This window comes from Prionailurus bengalensis, chromosome B3, assembly GCF_016509475.1.
Source record: "Prionailurus bengalensis isolate Pbe53 chromosome B3, Fcat_Pben_1.1_paternal_pri, whole genome shotgun sequence".
Lineage (NCBI taxonomy): Eukaryota > Metazoa > Chordata > Mammalia > Carnivora > Felidae > Prionailurus > Prionailurus bengalensis.
In genome coordinates, this window is record NC_057355.1 from 84,829,807 (window position 1) to 84,843,388 (window position 13,582).

Genomic DNA, 13,582 nt, shown 5'->3' on the forward strand with positions numbered 1-13,582 from the left:
ATATGTTCACAAAGGGCTTATACCTAGAATACATTAAGAACTCTCAAGATGACAGTATAGTAAAAATGCAATTAAAATTGGGCAAAAGACATAGATATTTCACCAAAGACGATATTGAAATGGCAAATAAACACATGAGCAGATGTTCAACAACCTAATGATATATCACTCAAATAAGAGAATGGCTAACATAAAAAATATTGATAGGAGTGCCTGAGTGGCTCAGTCAGTTAAGTGTCTTGAGTCTTGATTTTGACTCAGGTCAGGATCTCAAGGTTTGTGAGACTGAGCCCTGTGTTAGGCTCCACGCTGATAGCCTCTGCCCCTGTCTCTACTTGCCCTCTCTCTCTCTCGCTCTCTAAATATATAAATAAACATTAAAAAAAAAAATACTGACTGGGGCACCTGGGTGGCTCAGTCGGTAAAAGTGTTTGACTTCGGCTCAGGTCATGATCTCCCAGTCTGTGAGTTCCAGTGCAGCGTCAGTCTCTGTGCTGACAGCGCGGATCCTGGAGCCTGCTTCAGCTTCTGTGTCTCCCTCTCTCTCTCTGCCTCTCCCCCACTCACACTGTGTGTGTCTCGCTCTCAAAAATAAGTAAGTATTAAAAGAAAGAAAAAAAACACGAATAGCAAATGCTGGTAAGGATGCAGAGAAATCGGATTACAGTATGTTTGTATTAACATAAAAATAGCCACTCTGGAAAAACAGTTTGACAGTTTCTATAAAACTAAAAATGCACTTACCATATGACCCAGCAATTGCACTCTTGAATATTATCACAGAGAAATGAAAACTTATGTTAACACAAAAATCTACACATGAATGTTCACAGCAATATTATTTGTAAGAAAGGCTTGACTGGAGTGGGCATTTCAGATAGCTTCTTTACTCCTATGTCTGGTGTCTAGGCAAGGATGGCAAGAACAGTTACAGCCTGGTTGAGCATCTTGCTGTCCATAGGCTAGCTGGGGATTCCTGACAGTTTGATAATCTCAAGGTAGTCAGACTACACATATGATGGTTACCTTCTCCCAGACTAAGCATTCCAAGAGAAAGAAAGTAGAAGTTGCCAGTTTCTTAAGTCCTGGATCTGAAACTGACATAGTGTCACTTCTGCCATATTCTATGGGCCAAAGCTGTAACAGAGCCCATTCAGATTTCAAGGTAGAGAATATAGATCAGACCTCTCATGGAATGAGGACCAAAGAATTTGTGGCCATTTTGTAAAAAGTTTTATGGAAGAATTTGTACAAATAAACTATACATATTTCAAGTGTATAATTATATAAACTTTGTCATATGGATACAGTCATGAAATTATCTCTACAATCAAGGTAGTGGACATATCTGTTACCCCCAAATGTTTCCTTTTGCCCACCTGTAATCCTTCTCCAATCCCTCCACTCACTCAGTTGCCACAGATGTATTTTCTATCACTATAGATCAGGCTGCGTTTTCTAGTTATAAATCAATGAAATCATGCTGTATACAGTCTTTTTTAGTATGGTTGCTTTCACTCAGTATAATTTATTCACGTTGTTGGGCAAATACTTCTTTCCATTTATTTGCTAAGTAGTATTCCATTATAAAAATATACCACAATTTGCTCATCCATTCACCCATTCCTAATTGAAATGCCTCCCTCCTTCACTTGTTCTTGAGATACTGTACTGACTAGAAGCTGTATTATGATGCTGGATAGTAGCGATGAGTGCACATCTTTGTCATTTCTGATCTTAGGGGAAAGAACTCAGTCTTTTCAATTTTAAGAATGATGTTAGCTGTAGATTTTTCACACATGTCCTTTATCAGGTTGAGAATGTTCCCTTCTACTCCTAGTTTGATGAGAGTTATTATCAGGAAGAGGTGTTGGATGTTGTCAAATGCTTTTCCTGGTCTACTGAGGTAATAATATAGTTTTTCTTTTTACTGAATATGGTGAATTACATTGATTTTATAATGTTTTACTCATTTATTTTTAAAAGTATTTATTTATTTTGAGAGAGGAAAGAGAACATACGAACAGGGGAGGGGCAGTGAGAGAGGGAGAGAGAGAATCCCAAGCAGGCTTTATGCTGTCAGCGTGGAGTCTGATGCAGGGCTTGATCTCCTGAACCCTGAGATTGTGACCGGAGCCAAAATTAAGAGTCAGACACTTAACTGAATGAGCCACCCAGGTGCCCCTGATTTTATAATGTTAAACCAACAGTGCATTCTTGGGATAAACCCAGTTGTTCATGATGTATTATCCTTTTATATATCCTGCTCATTTAAAAAAAAACTTTTTTTTTTTACATTTATTTTTGATAGATAGAGAGAGACAGAGCACAAGTGGGGGAGGGGCAGAGAGAGGGGGAGACACAGAATCTGAAGCAGGCTCCAGGCTCCACGCTGTCAGCACAGAGACCAACGCGGGGCTCAAACTCACAAACCGCGAGATCATGATCTGAGCCGAAGTCAGACCCTTAACTGATTGAGCCACCCAGGAGCCCCTATCCTGCTCATTTTATACACAACAATATATTAAAATACAAAAGTACTTTATTCTCTCTTTTTAAAAAATGTTTTATTTATTTTTGTGAGGGAAAGCGTGAGGGGGGAGAGGCAGAGAAAGAAACAGGGACAGAGGACCTGAAGTGGGCTCTGCAATGACAGCAGTAAACCTGATGCCAGGCTTGAATTCACAAACTGTGAGATCATAACCTGAGCCAAAGTTGGATGCTCAACTGACTGAGCCACCTAGGTGCCCCAAAGTACAAAAGTACTTTAGAGAAAAAGTTAATTTTTTTGTTTAAAGTTTATTTATTTTGAAAGAGAGAGTACATGTGCATGCATGTGGGGGAGGGGCAGAGAGAGAGAATCCCAAGCAGGCTCTGTGCTACTAGCACAGAGCCTGAGACATAACTCGATCTCATGAATCAAATCGTGAGATCATGACCTGAGCCAAAATCAAGAGTCAGACGCTTAACCGACCCAGACACCCAGATGCCCCAAAAGTGTAATTCTTTTTATTTGATAGAAAAATTTTAAGAGGTACCAATTTAAGAAAGAGGTACCAATTTGCTTAGTATACCACCCTGTTAGGTTTTGAAAAAACAATCTATTTTTGTTACCTCACGTTCTTGGTAACTTTCATTAATTCATATGGTTTCAATGAAGATTAGAATATCTTTGTTATGATACTTCCTCAGTGGCAATGCAATATGGAACTGAAGCGGTATACTGACAAATGTAACTAGAAACCAGACTTTGCTTTTTAGATTTGTGGGAATTTCAAAGAATTTCTAACAGCTCTGTAGCTGCTGCTCACAAACAGGTCCACTTACGGTCAGTGAAGATATACCTAAAATATAGGATACAGTGAAGCTTCTAAAAGCTTCTAGTCATCTACTGTTATCTTCTTTAAGCATTAAATATTTTTTGATGATTTTAATTTTCTTAGAGCAAACCCTAATTTTCTACCCTTTGTAATCTGATTCTTAATAGAAACTCTTTTGGGCAGTGTGTTTGACTTCCTCACTTGTATTTGCATATCCAAGAAAAATTCGGTGGCTTCAGAATAGCATATGTTAACATACAGTTGTTCCAATGTACTTTTTAAAAATATGCTTATTGGGGGTCCCACTTGCAGTTCTGGCTCTCGGCTCTCCTCACTTAATGGATTGCAGTCACTCTCCTACACTTTGAAATCTAGATCAAGAGCCCATTTTATATATATACAGGAAATAGAAGAGAACAGATGTTCTGCCACAAGATCAGAATCAATTAGCTGAGGTCCTGCTGTATTTTTTACTTCATTCATTCATTCATTCATTCATTCATTCATTCTGGGAGGCGGTATCTTTGTGTGCTTTGCCCTTCAGACTGGGTGTATCCTTCCTACGTTGGTATTCATTTGTTTCCTAGATCTTTGGCCTAAGCTGTACCAAGGTAAAATGTAGGCTCCCATCTATTTTTTCTACATCTTCAGTTTATCAGGCATTGACATGTGCTTGGCTCTGCCCTGGTCCATGCTTCTAGTTCTACCAGCCTGATCCTAAATGACTCCAGGTGTTGGTGTGATAAACCCACTATTCCTTCAGAGATCAAGAATATTATTCTGGGGTGCCTGGGTGGCTCAGTCAGTAAAGTGTCTGATTTCGGCTCCGGTCATGGTGTCATGGTTTGTGGGTTCGAGCTCCGCATCAGGCTCTCTGCTATTAGTGCAGAGCCCGCTTCAGATCCTCTGTCCCCCTCTTTCTCTGCCTCTCCCCTGCTCGTTCTCTTTCTGTCTCAAAAATAAATAAACATTAAAAAAGATTATCCTTCCTTTTGTGTATCTAAAATGATTATGATTTTACCTGTTAGCAACATGTTTTTCAGTTTCAATAAGCACTGCAAAACTCAAAACCAAAGCCATACTCAATACCTACTATTGTCTCTTGCTATTTCATTAAATAGTATAAAAATTCAAGGAGATTTATACTTATTAAATGTCTAAGAAAATGTCATACAAATAAGATATTATGCAAGTGACTTAATGCTAGAGATAAAAGATAATTTTTTTTTCCTAGAAGAAGGAAATTAGTTAGGAAAATAAAAAATGGTTGACTGGAAGAATCTTTTGTGCTCTGTTTAGAGCCACTTCATAAAAAAGTATACTAAGAATTTCAGCTTGGGAAGATGAGAAAGTTCTGGAGACAGATGTGATGGTTGCACAACGTAAATGTATGTAATGTCACTGAACTGTACACTTAAAAATAGCTTAAAATGGTAAATTTTATGTTATGTATATTTTACCACCTAAAAAAGGTATACTAATAAGTTGCTTTTCAAGATTTATGTTAAAACACTCCATTTAAAGCAAAGTGACACCCTCATTTCTTACAATATTCATGTTAATAAACATTCTCAGAAATTCACTGTCGTTTTCTAAATCATTTAATAAATTGCATGAGCTCTCTGACTACAGGATCTGCTGGAGAAAGGCACAAAAAGAGCTTTTAAAAAAGTAAAAATGTACTCTAAAGTCAGTGATCTTGGGTCTTCTTGTTTACAAAATTATCACCCAAGACATGCTTACAGGTTTTCCTGATTTTGAAAAATGGGGCTCTCAACTGATGTCTCTAAAACTGGAAATTTAGATTACAAATGATTCCACAAAACTGAAATCTTGAGGATAAGAATATTTTAGTAACTGTGCAATTGCCAGAACCAGGCAGTAGGTGGCATTTTTGTAGGCACTTAGGGCTTTTGGAATAAAAGATCTTGTGCTGAGGAATGCAGAAAAAAACAAACGGAAACTACTATGGTTTTTATAATCAATCGGGATATGATAAATAAAACTAGCAATACAAAATTTAAATAAGGAGACTCAGCATATTTTGACTCAGCAATTCCTATCTGTCTGTTTTTCTCCACTTTCTACCTGTCTGGTTTTCTCCACTTTCTAAAAGGCTAACTCTATCAGTTTTCCAAGTTAATTTCATTTTGGCCTCTCATCTAAAATGATCCCCCCAAATGTGTAATAATAATAAAAATACCCAATCCTACTGATTGACTAAAAACATCACAAAGAAAGAGAGTTCTAGGAAAAAGTTAAGTTTGGAAGTTAATCAGCACACATGAATATTTCAAATCATGAATCTGGATGAAAATAAACATGGGAATCAATGTTTAGAGGTATAAAGGTAGCATGGTTTTTTGGCATTGTTCTCAAACAAGGAATATCCTGTTATCTTGTGCTTTCACCAGGCTTCACTTTGCCAAAGCAGTAACCATTCTTCAATAAATGGACCTAATTGCCACATTTCCTCGATTCTAAGTTGTGCTTTTTTGTATTATTAATTTTATTAACAGCTTAAAATCAAAGTCGTCACCCCCCAATCTCTCCCTTACCTCACCCTGGAAAACTGCTATTAAATTGATGGTCCATTTTACAACTGAGAAAATAAATGCACTAGCTACAGGTGACTTTGCTTGTAGGGTAAAAGCTTCCTGCCCCACAGACTGAAACACCTTTTGCAAAGTGCTTTTTCAGGTAGTAACTAACCTTACCGGTAGTCACAAATTCGTGGGAGTAATGGCGGTGGGGAGGGCAAAACCCTCCACCCCTTCTCTTCCCTCAGAAAAGGATTTGGCACAAAGAGCCTCTAGGTGGCTTGTCTGAAGTCTGCAGCACAATCACAAACAACCCAGAGCCAGGTCTTCCTGCACCCAATTCCAAACTGGACTCTGAACCTGCTAAGGTTTGAAATGTGCCCCCCCGTCAACCTCTCCTGTAGAGAGGAGCAGAGACCGGCACAGCGACCCCTAGGAGGCTTTCGGCCTCATGCTGTTTTAGGTCCCCAAGGTCAACACCTATAGTATATCTTTGCCCCAACCACTTGCGTCAGGCTCTGGTCGCTTACGGGTAGTTCTCATCCACTCGAGCAGCGCTGGGAGGTCTGCCGGAGCCACCGTACGTAGCAGCTGCATTATTGCTTGCCGCGCGGAGCGGAATTCCATCTTGGAGCAGAAAACAGCGTCGGGGAAGGTTCGCAATGCGCACGCGCAAGCAGAGAGCGGTCTCCACTCCAGATCCGACACGGCGGAACCCGCCTCCCCGGGCTGCGAAATCCCTAAACCCCGCCCCTTGTTGGTGTTCACACGTGCACCTGGGGAGGAAACCCTACTTTGAATTGCATCTATCATGATTCTCCTTTCAGCTGGCAGTGCACTGCCCAGTCACTTTTTAAGGTGACTTCTCGAGGCCGGAATTATTTCCTGAGATCGCATCCCTAGAGAACATCCTGTACTGCCACTTTGCTGCCGCAGTGATTGGGCAATAGGAAACGGAATGTCCCAAAGCCAGTCGAAGCAAAGAAACATCGCAATAAACCCTTTCAGCGAAAGCACTGAAAGTACGCGGCAGGTGCCCCGGAAGCGGAAGTGTATCCTTTTCATAAAAGGGTGGACTACGCCGAGTGGTGACGTTTCCTCATTGGGCGGAAGGTTCGGTGGCAATCGTCGGTCTTCCAGCTGGTGGGAGTTGGCGTCGTGGTGCTGGGCGCTGGAGCCCTAGTTTGTATAGTTTGGGAAGTCGGGCTGTGGGATCGCATCTGTCTGTCTGATCCTTGCTTTTCTTGGTTTCCTCCCACGTTGCGGGGGCCTCGCGAAGGAATCCCCGGCCCCTTTGGGCCACAGCGGTAGCGGTGCCTTTTGCGGTAAGTGTCTTGCTTTTTCCCGCCCCCGACCACGGACTGGCAGCTAGGGGCAGCCTCAGCCCTGCTTGGGGGCTAGAGACTCCAGAGGGAGTCGGCTTCTCTGGCCACCGACTCTCGTCACCGAGATTGAGGTGCACTGGCCCTTTTTCATCTCGTGTGCCCCGTCAGAAGTTTTATTAAAGGATGCACTGTGACCCTTTTAAGTTGTCTTCAGATTTACCCGAGCCAAATTAGATGTAGGCAATTACAGGCCTGGCTCTTTGCTTTGCTCTCTTGATCAATAATTTAGATGTGGCTACTTCTCCGAAAACCTTTTGACGTGTACGAGATTTTATTTTTCCGTGTCCGTTGTGCTCGACACATTGTTCTGCATATAGTAGGCGTTCAATAAGCAATACGGGATATCAGTTCAATGCCAATGGTGACTTCAGATATACTGATGGCTCTTTCTGTACATTTGACACTTTCTTGAAACTCTTTCCCCTATTGTCTTTCTTGATGCTATTCTCACCTAGTTCTTTCATATGCTTAATTCAACAGTATTTACTTATTCCTATCTATAGGGATATTGAAATGAATGACACAAATACTGCCATTGAGGAGCTAACAGTACAGTGAGAGAGGCACATAAATATACATTATAGCAAGATGAGTAATGAGAAAGTTTAAAGAGCCATGATAGCTATGGGAACACAGATGAGATTGTTCAGGGGGATTTGTGACCCTGAGCAGGTTGCTAGTCCAATCTAGTCTCAGTTTCCTCATCTATCTAATAACTTATTATGGGGATGAAAGATTAGGTGATCTGTTCTGGGCAGTGTCTAGAATATAGCAGTGTTGGTGCCAAAGGGTAGAATTATTTCCCTTAAAACTCTTTCTCTTGATGTTTTCATGTGGTCAGTTATTATTTTCTAATTTAATAAAAGCATCTTCAAGCCCTTCTTCAAACAGATCTTGCCTCTAATTTCACCTAACTGGGAATTCTGGATCCACCTCTGGAATTTAATAAGATAAATATAAATGGTAGCTTTAAAAAAATTGATTTTCTTCTGTATGCTTTTGGAGAGGGTAAGGAATTAGTAAGGGCTTCTATCCCTGTTAATTATTCTTAGTCTTAGTTGACTACTTTTTGTTGGCTCTTTGCCATCCCTGTAACACAAATGGTCTTTCACAGTCTTCTTGAGAATTATCATCTACATCCATGGCTTCCATGGCATTATCCTTGTATGCCAACCATTTCCAAACTTCTGTAACTTCTTTTTTTTCCCTGTAACTTCTGTCTCATGAATGATATAGTTTTTTAGTTTCTATAAATTTAGTACATCCAAAACCAAGCTTACTACCTCAACTTTCCTTTTTTTAAATTCTTTTCATTATTACTATATGATATATACATGTTTTTGACTCCTTGTTTGTACTTGAATTTTGTGATATTTGTATGTTCAATTTTTAAGGAATAATAAAATGAATGTGCACAGTATCCAACTTTAGTAGAACATTACAAAATATTTTAGTAGATGTGCTCAAAATCCAACTTTAGTAAAACTTTACAAATACAACATTACAAAACCTTACAGCTCCTTGAACCTTTTCTGGATTAACTCTTTAATTTTCCAACCAGTTTCTCTTTTGCCTTCCATTCTTTGGTTAATGGCATCATTGGCCATCTGGTTACTGTTTGAGACCTTGGAGTCACTTTTGCCTTTTTTTTCCCTTCATTTTCCACAACCATTTGGTCATTATGTCCTGTAGCTTCTGTTTTACGGGCTTGACTTGAGCCATTTTGCTTTCTGCTTCCCTGGTTCAAGCCCACGTCTCCATTAGACTTGGGATAAGATTAGTGTATGTAGTCTCTTTGCTCTCAAGTTTTTCTCCCTCCAAAGTATTTGCTATTTGACTCTAATCTTTTTAAATTATGGAACAGATTTTTCTTTCTCTGTTTTTCTTTGAAGAATATTGCTTCATGAAATGGTTATTAAGCCTGGCTGTACTTAATATGTAGCCAGTGAAGTTTTTCAAAATCTGATGCCTTGTTTCACTCTCCTAATGAAGAATTTAGATGAGGCCACTTCTGCCAACACCTTTTGATGTTACTATCCCTAGAGGTTGATTGAATATCTAATTTTTAGCTGATAGGTGTTAGCTAAACGTCGCTGAAATAACCCATTGCTTGAAATAGCTCATTCCTCCTCTTCCGTATTTTCAGTCTATGTTCAACTTCAGGACAAACTGTTTCCAAGGAATTCTTTTGACTTGTTTTAATCTTGGTAAAAGTTTACATAAAAATTCTTGTTATAATTGACCTGATAGCCAAAAAAGTATCTTAAAGGAATGATTCTCATTGTTTTTGAACTGTTACCTCTTGTTGCTAATTGAGTTTTTGGTACGCCTTTTCTGTTATCAAACTATAAAGTGTCGTGTTGTTGTTGTTTTTAATTAAAAGGAATTTTAAAATTTGGAAACAGGTTATTTTAATGAAGAGGGAATTTCCTGATACTTTTTGATGTAATTGAATATAACCTTTGTTGCAGAATTAAAGCAGGTAAGTCAGTGATGGTATGATGTATAATTTATCTTCTGAAGTTAATGGAGGAGTTTTGTCTGTGTTAAATTGATGTAATTTATTGATTTTGGAGTTAGAGCTTTTCTCATGCTGGGACAATTCCTGGAATACATACTAGGTGTTTGATGAACGAATAACTAAATGAATCCATGTGGCAACTTCATCTCAATCCCCAGTATAATATCATTGTAATTCTCACAAGGAGAACTTTGAAAAATAGTTAATTTTACCTTTGACTTAAAAAATGATAGTCATACCAAAAATTTGTAAATTACAAAAAGATGTAAATAAGAAAATAAAAATTCACCATCCAGAAATGATAAATGTTATTTGCTAACAGTTTTATTGAAATAAAATTCACATATCCTACAATTCACCTAAAGTATACAATTCAGTGCTTTTTAGTGTATTAACAGAGTTGTGCAATCATCACCACAATCAATTTTAGAACATTTTCCTCACTCCATGAAGAAACCCCATACCCATTAATAGTCATTCCTCATTTTCCCCCAACTTCGGAGCCCTAACCAACTGTTAATCCACTTTCTGTCTCTGTGGATTTACTTCTGGACATTTCATATAAATGGAATCCTAGAATATGTGATCTTTTGTCACTGGTTTCTTTCATACAGATTATGTTTTCACTATTCATCCATGTTGTAGCATGAATCAGTACTTCAGTTCTTTTTTTTTTTTTTTTTTTTTTTTTAAATTCAAGTTAGTTAACATAGAGTGTAGTCTTGGCTTCAGGAGCAGAACCCAGTGATTCATCTCTTACATGTAATACCCAGTGCGCATCCCAAGTGCCTTCCATAATGCTCATCACCCGTTAACCCATCCCCCCACCTGCTTCCCCTACAACAACCCTCTATTCTCTGTATTTAAGAGTCTCTTGTGGTTTGTCTCTCTTTCTGTTTTTGTCTTATTTTTCCTTCCCTTCCCCTATGTTCATCTGTTGTGTTTCTCAGATTCCATATTTGAAATCATACGATATCTGTCTTTCTCTGACTTACTACGTGTCGCATAATATACACTAGTTCCATCCACTTTGTTGCAAATGGCAAGATTTTGTTCTTTTTGATTGCTGAGTAGCATTCTGTTATACACACACACACACACACACGCACACACACACTCACCACATCTTCTTTATTCATTCATCAGTCAAAGGACATCTGGGCTATTGTTCATATCACTGCTGTAAACATTGGGGTGCATGTGCTCCTTTGAATCAGCATTTTTGTATCCTTTGGATAAATACCTAGTAGTGCATTTGTTAGGTCATAGGGTAGTTCTATTTTTAATTTTTCGAGGAACCAACCTCCTGTTTTCCAGAGTGGCTGTACCAGTTTGCATTCCCACCAACAGTACAAAAGGGTTCCCCTTTCTTTGAATTTTTGCCAACATCTATTCTTTCCTGAGTTGTTAATTTTAGCCATTCTGACAGATATGAAGTGGTATCTCATTGTGGTTTTCATTTGTATTTCCCTAATGATGAGTGATGTTGAGTATTTTCATGTGTCTGTGAGCCATCTGGATGTCTTCTTTGGAAAATTGTCTATTCATGTGTTTTGCCCATTTCTTCACTGGATTATTTGTTTTTTGGGTGTTGAGTTTGGTAAATTCTTTATAGATTTTGGAAACTAACCTTTTATCTGATATGTCATTTGCAAAGATCTTCTCTCATTGCCTGTTAGTTTGGTTGATTGTTTTCTTTGCTGTGTTCATTTCTTTTTATTATCAAATATTCCATTTTATGGATATATCACATTATTTTTACCCACTCATCAGTTGAGGGATGTTTGGGTTCTTTCTGCTTTTTGGCTAGAGTGAATAAAGCTGCCAATGACCATTGATGTACAAATTTTTGTTTGGACGTATCTTACTTTCTCTTGGCTTGTACCTAGGAGTGGAATTGCTGGGTCATATATAGTAACCCTATGTTCAACATTCTGAGGAATTGCCCAAATTGTTTCCAATGGGCTGTACCATTTTACATCCCCACCAACAGTACATGAAGGTTCTGATTTCTCCACATTCGGAACAACACTTGTTATGTCTTTTTGACTATAGCCATCCTATTGTGTGTGGAGTAGTATCTGAGTGTGCCTTTGATTTGCATTTCCCTGGAGGCTAATGTTATTTTTTGATATTTGTTTATAGATAAAAATGGATTATACAATAAATACAGTTTTGTATTCTGTCTTTTGCATTTAAGCATGTTTTTAACATTAGCGAGCATGTTTACAAAAGAATTGCCCTCATTACTGCTTCCCTTTTCATTACCCCAAATCATAATTCTTGCGAAAACTTGCCTCACTTATATGCATAGAAAATAAAATCTGTAGGAACATATACTGAATTGTTATTGGTGGTTATCAGGGGACAAGAGGGTGTAAGATTAGGGGAATTACATTTTCTGCCTTTAGTATTTCTGTAATGTTTGAATTTTTACAGTGAACACGTATCCTCCTGTAATCACAAAACATAAACTATTATGAATTATTTCCTTGGAGGACCAAGATTCAGTATGAAAAAATATCCACAAATTTAAAAGTCATAATTAACATTATATTGTTGGTTATTCAAATATAATAATTTTAGCAGATAAAATACAGATAGTCCACTTTGTTAAATAAATTTACTTTTCTGTTATCCTAGAATGTGAATACATATGACATACAGAATTTAAATATATATCCATATATTTAGTATCATAGTCAGGAAAGCAAGTTTTGGTTTGGGCTATTGACTAATTTATGGAAAGGTATATAATGTAGAAGTAAATTTTCTAAAGATATTTACTACTAATAATATATTTATTTAGTTTTTTAGTCTAATATTGATCCAATAAGTTAGTCACTGACTAGGGCTAAAAATAAGTTTTTTATAGGGATTTTCATTGTAATAGGATTTGAAATCTCTAGTCATTAAGATCTGTTTATAAAATCTCAGATCAGGCAAGGTTCTGGCAGGCATATTTATAATTGTTTATAAATAATATAAAGTGGCTGTTTGGACACTCCAGCTTCTGTTGAATAATAGAATTACAGGAACATATAATTGGCATTAAAGATTCCTGGGGTGGTTCCTAGGTAATGGGATAGGAAACTTAGTAGGGTAAGGTTTTTAAGAAAATTTCTAGTTTACTTACACTTCGGATGAAAATATAGGGAGAGCCAGTTGGTGTCATTCAAGAAAACAAGGAAGTTTTATATTTATTGTCTCATTTAACCCTCACAACATCCCTTCAGGGTCACTATCTTGATAATGGTATTATCTCCATTTTGCAGGTGAGGAAAGTGAGGCTCAGAGAGATTAAGTAACTTGCCCACAGTAACTCAGCCAGTATGTAACAGAGCTGGGTTTGAATCCAAGTCTGTCAGACTCCAAAGCCCATGCTCTTTCCAGTACTTCACACTGCAGCAGGTAAGTATGATACTTGGCCTTGTGCTTGCCTTATGAGGGCACCCAGACTTGAGCCTGTTTCCATCACCTCACTATCCAACTCCTAGTCAGATTCTTGTCAGAACATGTGACTCAGATGAAGCTCCGTCCTCACACATCTGATTGCAGTGGTCCTCATCAGTTCTTTCTGGACATTGCAGTTATTCTGCCATGGAGAAGAGTGTGCATTTTTGCTTTCAAAAGACGATTTCCTCTGTTGTAATATAGCAACAAAATTTGACCCTGGAGTTTTCCAGCAGGGACATTCAACCCTATTTTTTAAAGCATCATTCATACTACAGGGCCTAAGACTGGGTAGCCAAGGGACTGTGGGAAGTCATTTTGCTTTTTTTTTTTTTCCTTCTAGGGAAGAGCCATTCCCTAACC

At 38.1% G+C, this 13,582-nt stretch overlaps 2 protein-coding genes across 3 annotated transcripts in view; one reads left to right on the forward strand and one right to left on the reverse strand.

Annotated features, from left to right (window-relative positions):
- LOC122469002 overlaps positions 1–6,673 on the reverse strand; it is a 42,864-nt gene extending 36,191 nt beyond the window's left edge. The window contains exon 1 of the mRNA XM_043555989.1: positions 6,391–6,673. Within this exon, the coding sequence (XP_043411924.1) occupies positions 6,391–6,673 (283 nt within the window). The remainder of the gene's footprint in view (positions 1–6,390) is intronic.
- Positions 6,674–6,891: 218 nt separating this feature from the next.
- SRP54 (signal recognition particle 54) overlaps positions 6,892–13,582 on the forward strand; it is a 40,072-nt gene continuing 33,381 nt past the window's right edge. Inside the window, exons 1-2 of one of the 2 annotated variants that reach the window (XM_043555982.1) lie at positions 6,892–7,185; positions 13,042–13,177. In XM_043555982.1, the coding sequence (XP_043411917.1) occupies positions 13,147–13,177 (31 nt within the window). In that variant the 5' untranslated portion in view covers positions 6,892–7,185; positions 13,042–13,146. The remainder of the gene's footprint in view (positions 7,186–13,041; positions 13,178–13,582) is intronic. The other variant, XM_043555984.1, reaches the window with a different exon arrangement.